At 46.7% G+C, this 8,073-nt stretch overlaps 1 protein-coding gene across 1 annotated transcript; it reads left to right on the top strand.

Annotated features, from left to right (window-relative positions):
• The first annotated feature begins 3,769 nt into the window (after positions 1–3,769).
• LOC103009512 (cathepsin G) lies at positions 3,770–6,460 on the top strand. The gene is made up of 5 exons (XM_057543191.1): positions 3,770–3,855; positions 4,595–4,739; positions 5,189–5,324; positions 5,473–5,727; positions 6,175–6,460. Exons 1-5 carry the CDS (start codon positions 3,801–3,803, stop codon positions 6,334–6,336), a joined length of 753 nt encoding a protein of 250 aa, XP_057399174.1. The 5' UTR covers positions 3,770–3,800; the 3' UTR covers positions 6,337–6,460.
• Positions 6,461–8,073: the final 1,613 nt, after the last annotated feature.

Here is an 8,073-nt window from a genome sequence, read left to right as displayed (position 1 = left end):
TCCATTGAATCTGAATGAGATCCTTGCTGGGTAGAGTAATCTTGGCTATAGGTTTTCCCTTTCATACTTTAAATATGTCCTGCCACTCCCTTCTGGCTTGCAGAGTTTCTGCTGACAGATCAGCTGTTAACTTTATGGGGATTCCCTTCTATGTTATTTGTTGCTTTTCCCTTGCTGCTTTTAATATTTTTTCTTTGAATTTAATTTTTCATAGTTTGATTAATATATGTCATGGCATGTTTCTCTTTGGATTTATCCTGTATGGGACTCTCTGCACTTCCTGGACTTGACTGACTATTTCCTTTCCCATGTGAGGGAAGTTTTCAACTATAATCTCTTCAGATATTTTCTCAGACCCTTTCTTTTTCTCTTCTTCTTCTGGGACCCTTATAATTCGAATGTTGGTGCATTTAATGTTGTCGCAGAGGTCTCTTAGACTGTCCTCAATTCTTTTCATTCTTTTTTCTTGATTCTGCTCTGTGGTAGTTATTTCCACTATTTTATCTTCCAGGTCACTTATCTGTTCTTCTGCCTCAGTTATTCTGCTCTTGATTCCTTCTAGAGAATTTTTAATTTCATTTATTGTGTTGTTCATCATTGTTTGTTTGCTCTTTAGTTCTTCTAGGTCCTTGTTAAACATTTCTTGTATTTTCTCCATTCTATTTCCAAGATTTTGGATCATCTTTACTATCATTACTCTGAATTCTTTTTCAGACAGACTGCCTATTTCCTCTTCATTAGTTTGGTCTGGTGAGTTTTTACCTTGCTCTTTCATCTGCTGCATGTTTCTCTGTCTTCTCATTTTAACTTACTGTTTTTGGGGTCTCCTTTTCAAAGGCTGCAGGTTTGCAGTTCCCGTTGCTTTTGGTGTCTGCACCCAGTGGGTGAGATTGGTTCAGTGGCTTGTGTAGGCTTCCTTGTGGAGGGGACTGGTGCCTGTGTTCTGGTGTGTGGGGCTCGATCTTGTCTTGCTGGTGGGCAGGGCCATGTCCTGGGGTGTGTTTTGGGGTGTCTGTGAACTTACTATGATTTTAGGCAGCCTCTCTGCTAGTGAGTGGGGTTTTGTTCCTTTCTTGCTAGTTGATTGGCATGGGGCGTCCAGCACTGGAGCTTGCTGGCCGTTGGGTGGAGCTGGGTCTTAACGTTGAGACAGAAATCTCTGGGAGAGCTCTCACCGATTGATACTGTGTGGGGCCAGGAGATCTCTGGTGGTCCAATGTCCTGAACTTGGCTCTCCCACCTCAGAGGCTCAGGCCTGACACCAGGCCGGAGCACCAAGTCCCTGTTAGCCACATGTCTTAGGCTTCTAAATATGTATTCAGCATCCACTACATAGAGGTCTGATTTTCTCCTGTTGTAATTCACTTTCCAGTCCTTGCAGATTGGCTCTATTAGATCACTCTTCTGATGCTCAATAAGGCTGCTCACCGCTCCAGTCGGCAGCTCATTTCCTTCCTTAAGCGGGAAGATCTCTGAACTATTTTAGGTTAGTAATTCTCTTTTCATCTTTGTCTAAACTGTTATTAACTCTATTCACTGAGATTTTAATTTTAGTTTTTCTTTTTTTCACTTTTGAAACTCTTATTTAGTTCTCTTTCAAATGTTATGTCACTTTTTTTAAGGATCATGTTCCCTGGAATTCTTTTAGGGTTTGTTTTTATTTCAGCATAATTGCTTTTCAATCTGTATTTTATTATACTAATAATAATATCCCAATAATTAATGCGGTTTTTTTCCCTCTTTTCTTATCTATTATTTCTTAGTCATGGTGTCTTATATCTTTGTTTGCTTGTTGATCTGTTTACATTTGACTATATGTTTGTCATTAAACTTGAAAAATAAATTTTTAGGTGTCAAATTCTGGAATTAAGTGAATTTCCTCTCGATTTATATTTGACTCTGTCAGGTACTTTGGGACACAAGATATAACCACATTAATGGCAGTTCAAGGTTTGAGAGACCATAAAAAGTCCAGGTAATTACAATCTTTCACGAAATTATTTGCAAGAGCTAGCCCAATACCTTTTTTTGTTACTTTAAGCATGTAGACTTTTAAGTTCCCAGCTTATTTTGGGGAGGGTTTGACCAGACCTGCTTGTGTGGGTCTTGGTCTTTCATTTCTACACCCCTCACCTTACATGGTCATCAAAACAAAAGTGCAAATTTTGTGGGTTCAGCAAATTACCCCAGAATAATAGTAGCTACCGCTGGATTCCCATTATTCCTTCTGTTTTAACCGAATAATCTCTCTTGCTTTGGGAGTTCTTCAAGACTTCTAAGGTTTTTATACATTTTAAACAGGTTTGTTTTGGGTTGTTTTTGGTGGGAAAATTGGCATGGAATCCTAGTCACTGTTAATGAAATCCCCTATCCACATCTCTATGCAGATCACTGGAAGCATATATTTTACTCCTCTTTTTTCACATGGGCAGTCTGGTTTATACTTTCCCCTTTGTTTAAGTTAGAGTAATAATTTTAAAACAAAATTAAGAGTTAAAAATTAAAGTAACAATAAATTAAACTTACCCAAATACTAAGGCACTAATAAAGCTCTTATACTATTTTTGGTGTTTTTCCATTTTCTGCATATTAGTTTTCAGATTCATGAAGAAATTTCATGAGGTTGCAATCATTGAGAGTGTAATAGAGAAGGAATTAAGATCTTTACAGCTTTAAAATTGGTGATAATCTGTGTATATTTATATATAGGGAGGAGATCCGTAACTCTCATAAGATTTTCAAGTGGGTTATCACAATCCATAAAAGACTGAGAATTGTATTAGTTTTCAATTCTGATACTTTTGCAAAAATTTTACCATACTATGTTTTTCTGTGCCAACACAGACTTCTAAGTATTTTTAAGAGTGTCTCACAGCCCCCTGTGTTACTCTGCAGGACTCTGCCGTGCCTTTCTCCCAATGATGAATGCCTGGGTCCACTTCTTCATGTGTTACAGGAAGCACAGCAGTGACATACCTCCTCCTTAGGAGCTATCACCCCTGGGGCACAGATGGGATTAGGTTGATGGGTCTCTTATATCATGGAAGAATAGGATCTGAGATGTTTTTCCACCGGGGTCTGATGGTTTGCAACAAAATCAAGTCACTAGGCCTTTACTGCATGCAGAGAACCTTCTGGGACATAAAGGCCTTTGCCTTGAGTAGAAAGCAGGAAAACAGAAGTCGTCCACAGTGTCAGGATTTCACTGACAGTTTCTTGGGGCTCAAGTGACCTGAGAGCGTAATGGTCAGTGGCAGAGCCTCATTCTTCCCTTTTCTTTCCCTGACAGTGTCCTCCACACACTCAGGAGAGAGAGCTACTCAATCTGCATGACAACTTCTAGAAAGAAGTGGGAGCAGCAAGGGTCTCAACAGGGGGCTAAGACCAAAGGGTGAAGACATGCAGGCTCCAGTCCCTGAGGGAGAGGAAGGAGGAAATAGACAGCTCCCAGCTTTGATGCTTGTAGTGATTATTGAATTAGGTGGGTTTGAAGTTCTGGGACACAGTGACCCAGTCCCCATCCCTGTTGACCTGGGTTCCCATTTCCGCGGCCAGCACTGACTCAGCAGCTGTGCGGGATATTATGCTGAAGGCTTGGGTTACTATCTTCCCCCAGATCACTGGTAGTTGGTGGGCAAGCCTCTTGGGCAGCCTTGGGTGATGAAACCTATCACAGCAGCAGGAGAATGGGAATGCGAATTCTCAAGCCCCCACCCGCACCCTTCCTTCCTCTTTCAGGGGCTCAAAGTCTGGCAGGAGGAAGCACCAGCAGCAACTGACTGGGCAGACTTCCCAGGAAGATGCAGCCACTCCTGCTCCTGGTGGTCCTTCTCCTGCCGCCCAGGGCTAGGGCAGGTGAGTGACCGTCCCCATCCTCAGAGGCCAACCCCAGCCCATAGACTCTGGAGCCAGACCACTCAGGCCCTTCCTAACCCTGTATCATTGGGCAGCTTGTATGAGTTCAAAGTTCCTCAGCTTCATCATCTATAAAACAGGCATTATGTCAGGCCTACCTCAGAGAGTTGATATGAGAGTTAAATGACTTAGTGTACATAAAACTCTTGGAGTCGTCCTGGCACGTACTACTTGCTATATAAACATGCTCTCTGAACTCAGTCTGCAGCTCCTGTGGCAGAGCCTCGGAGATAAAGATACAGCAATAGCAGGCCCGCCAGCTCATCTTTAGAGCCCTAAATTCATGAGCTGACCGTGAGCTGGGCTCACAGGGATGTGGGAGGCTCCCTGAGGAAGAAAGTACCACGGAACTGCAGGGAGAGGCTGCGCAGAGGGCTCCGGATTTGCCGTCCCCACAGCAGAGGAACCTTCCTCATTATGGGAGGCTGCAGCTGGCCTTGCCTTGTGGGGAGGTGGGAGGGAGCTGAGGCCGGGATGGGGAGCCAGCAGCGTTTCCTGCAGAATCCTGGAGCCTCCCCCCAAGGCTGGTGCCCTGCAGACCCAATTCTCATGAACCACTAGCTTCTCCGGCCCCTGCAGCACCTCTACTGCCTCGCCATCTTCTAACCTTTCTGGAGCCACCAAGCCGAAGCCCACACACCTGTCGGTGCAGAGATAAGTGCCTAATGCTTCCTTCCAGGGCAGATCATCGGAGGCCAAGAGGCCGGGCCCCATTCCCACCCTTACATGGCATATGTTCAGATCCCAATTCCACGTCTGAAAACTTGTGGGGGGTTCCTGGTGCGAGAAGACTTTGTGATGACAGCAGCTCACTGTTTGGGAAGGTGAGGCACTAAGGGGCTTCTGGGCACCAGCAAAGCAGTTCCAGAAGATTTCATGAGAGGAGCCATTGAAAGCAGGGTTCTAGCAATAAAGGGGTGAAAAAAGAGCAGGTAGGGCCTGGGGGGCAGGGAGCAGGCCAGTGTAAATGGGGAGAAAGCAGGACCTGATCAAAAAGAGCAAGATGGGGAGATGGAAGGCACGCATTGGGGCTCAAAATATGAATTCAAGCTCCTTTTTTATTGTAGGGGAGGCCAAATATAAGGTCCCTGGGTTTCCCACCACCCCCAGCTCAAGGCTGTGGAGGCCAAGGGCATAGAGCCCAGTCCCAGAGCCCTCCTGTCCCCACGTTCCCTTGGCTGAGGTCTCACCACCCTGGGCTGTCACGTGACCTGCATCGGGGACTGCAGTTCCTGCAGCTCAGACCTACCTCTGGGCTCCCTTTCCTTTGCAGCCAAATAAGTGTCATCCTGGGGGCCCACAACGTCAGTAGGTCGGAAAGGACTCAGCAGCGCATATCGGTGCTCAGAGCCATCCCCCACCCCGGGTACAATCCGCAGAACAACCAGAATGGCATCATGTTACTGCAGGTACCGACCCTCTGGTCCTTCACCCGGGCTGCTCCCTCCCAGCTTGGGGGACCAGGGAGGGGGAAGCCGAGCAGACTCCCAGGGTGGTGGTGGGCGTGGGGTGAGCACGGCATAGACAGTCCCTGAGTGCCTGCGTGCTTCCTGCCAGCTGAGGAGCAGAGTCAGACGTAATGAAGCTGTGAGGCCGGTGGCTCTGCCTCAGACCCAGAACAGGCTGAGTCCTGGGACCCTGTGCACCGTGGCCGGCTGGGGCCTTGTCGGCCTGGACAGGAGAACAGACACTCTCCAGGATGTATGGATCAGAGTGCAGAGGGGTGAGGAGTGCAGTAGACTCTTCATGTTCTACATTGACCGAACACAGATTTGTGTGGGCGACCCAAGAGAGCGGAAATTCGCCTTCCTGGTAAGACCACGGGCATCTGCCGACACTGTCCGAGACAAAGGGATGTGGGCAGACTGGGCAGTGGGGACAGACTACATCCCCATGGCCTCAGTCTGGGGCCCAGACCAGAGTGATGTGGGGGACTTTTCCCCATCAATCCGGTCTCTGGGGGAATAGCAGGTGCACCAGACACAGGACATACACGTGCAGCGTTTTCCTGGGGCCGATGAAGGTACCTTGACCTGGGTTGTTCTGGAGAATAACCATAGCCAGGGCTGAAGCCCAGTGATGGAAAAATCCAGAAGCTCGACTTCCGCTCCCCCTCTCCCTCCTATCTCACACACAGCCAGCAGTGGAAGGATCCCACCCACCCCTGTCTTCTCTGAGGGTGGGCCTTAGGGCCGCAGGAGCGGGGAGGCCTGGAGAATGGAGGCCCGGCTTAGTGTCCCTTCCTCTGGTTGCCCACAGGGGGACTCCGGGGGCCCCCTTGTGTGTAACAACGTGGCCCAGGGCATCGTCTCCTACGGAAATGAGATGGGGACTCCTCCAGCAGTCTTCACCAGGATTTCCAGCTTCCTGCCCTGGATACGGAGAACGATGAGACGCTTCAAAGAGTGGGGGCTGGAGTGACACGCCCTGTCACTGACTCCCCTTCTCTGGGGCAGAGCCCAGATCCAGGGCGGTTCCCAGAGCCTTAATAAACATCCACATCTAGAGTGGAAATAACCGATTTCTCATTTGTTCATTAAACATGATTCAGTACACAGCAAATGTGTGCCAGGACTGAGTGTGATTTCCTCCAGGAAAGTGGGGCCTCTTCCCCAGGACAAGTGAATCCCCATCCCCACCATCCTGGGAGTCAGGGTGAGCTTCTTCTCTCCTCCAAGCCATCTATTCCTCCATCTCCCCTCCACCCGCTCTGGGGAGTGATGGAAGGACCTCTCTCTCCCCAGAGTAAGGTTCCTCATTCTCCACCCTACCAGAGACTCTCCTTTAGGTATTAAAGTGTGCCCCAAAACTGTGTGCCATTGGCGTGGGTAGGACAGGCAGATCAAAGAGAGAATTGAAATTCCATACAAGGCCCAATTTAATATATGGTAAACGATTCTCAAATCACTGGGAAACAATGAACTTTTAATAGACGACATTGAAACTAAATAGAGAATCATTGGGGAAGAAAGATAACGTTGGGTCCACACTTCTCATCATAATCCAAAATAACACTCAGATGGGATCAAAGATCTAAATGTAAAAAAATCAAACCATACAAGTACTAGAAGAAAGGAGAAAAACGGTTTACTTTCTTAAAAATATCTAACAAAACACCCATATCAAAGCTGCGCTATTCACAATGGCCAAGAGATGGGAGCAACCCAAGTGTCTATGGACAGCCAGAGTTTCTGAAACCTTTACCCATACCAGCCCTGACTGTACTATAGACCAATGTTCTCATTTTCAATGTGATGAGGGCCTCCTTCCGGTTTCATTACTCTAAAATTATACAGTACAATACGTTGGCTAAAATAACTTGAATTTATACTAAAGATTAGCTTATGACTGATACATCAATATTATATTCAAATAATAGATTTCTGAAGTCACATAGTTTAAAACCGTGCTTTTAGCACCTCAAGGTAACTGTAAAGAATCAGCTGGGAAGTTCTTCTATGTTCATCAAAATGGTAATTACTCCTCACAGTGTGACATTTCCCACCTGAATTTTTGCAGTTTCCATAATCTTGAATAATCACTGAACACATAGCAAAGCAACTGATATGCAGAAATGCTTTGGTAAATTTGATCATTCTTTTATAGGCCTTTCTTGCCAGAAAGTCATTTGCCTAACATTCAGTGTAAGTCACTTATCAACAAAATTTTAATCAATAACACATCTTTGAAATTACTCAGTCATTTTTCCTATATTTGCTACCACCTACCCATAGGAATTCTCTCTTGCTTGTATGTTCTGGGGGAAAACAGTCTCATTGTTAAATGTTTGCATTGGCAGGTGGAAAGAATACTTGACAATGGAGGGGGGAGGAGAGAGCTGTGGAAGAGCCCTCATCCAGCCCTTCCTCTCTGTGACATTTACTTAGAGCCCCAGAGCACCGCCCAGGTCAGGACTCAGTCCCCAGGAAACTCCCAGGGCAGACCCATCTCTCCTCTAAGCCTCTCCCTGCCAGTCAGCACTTCCAAGGCAGCTCTCTGCCTCCAGCGGCCCTGCTGGAAACGTTTCTACAGACCTCACTGTGCTCACCTCTAGAGGACAATTCCCTTCATGATCATCCCAGAAGCCAGTTCCACCACCTCTCACAGCTCAGCACCCTCCCCCGATAAGTAAACCTCAGCAGCAGAGCTTTGGCAAGA

The sequence above is a fragment of the Balaenoptera acutorostrata genome, chromosome 3 (assembly GCF_949987535.1).
Source record: "Balaenoptera acutorostrata chromosome 3, mBalAcu1.1, whole genome shotgun sequence".
In the NCBI taxonomy this organism is placed as follows: Eukaryota; Metazoa; Chordata; class Mammalia; order Artiodactyla; family Balaenopteridae; genus Balaenoptera; species Balaenoptera acutorostrata.
Note: the sequence above shows the minus strand (reverse complement) of the source record. Positions and strands in the feature narration are given on the sequence as shown.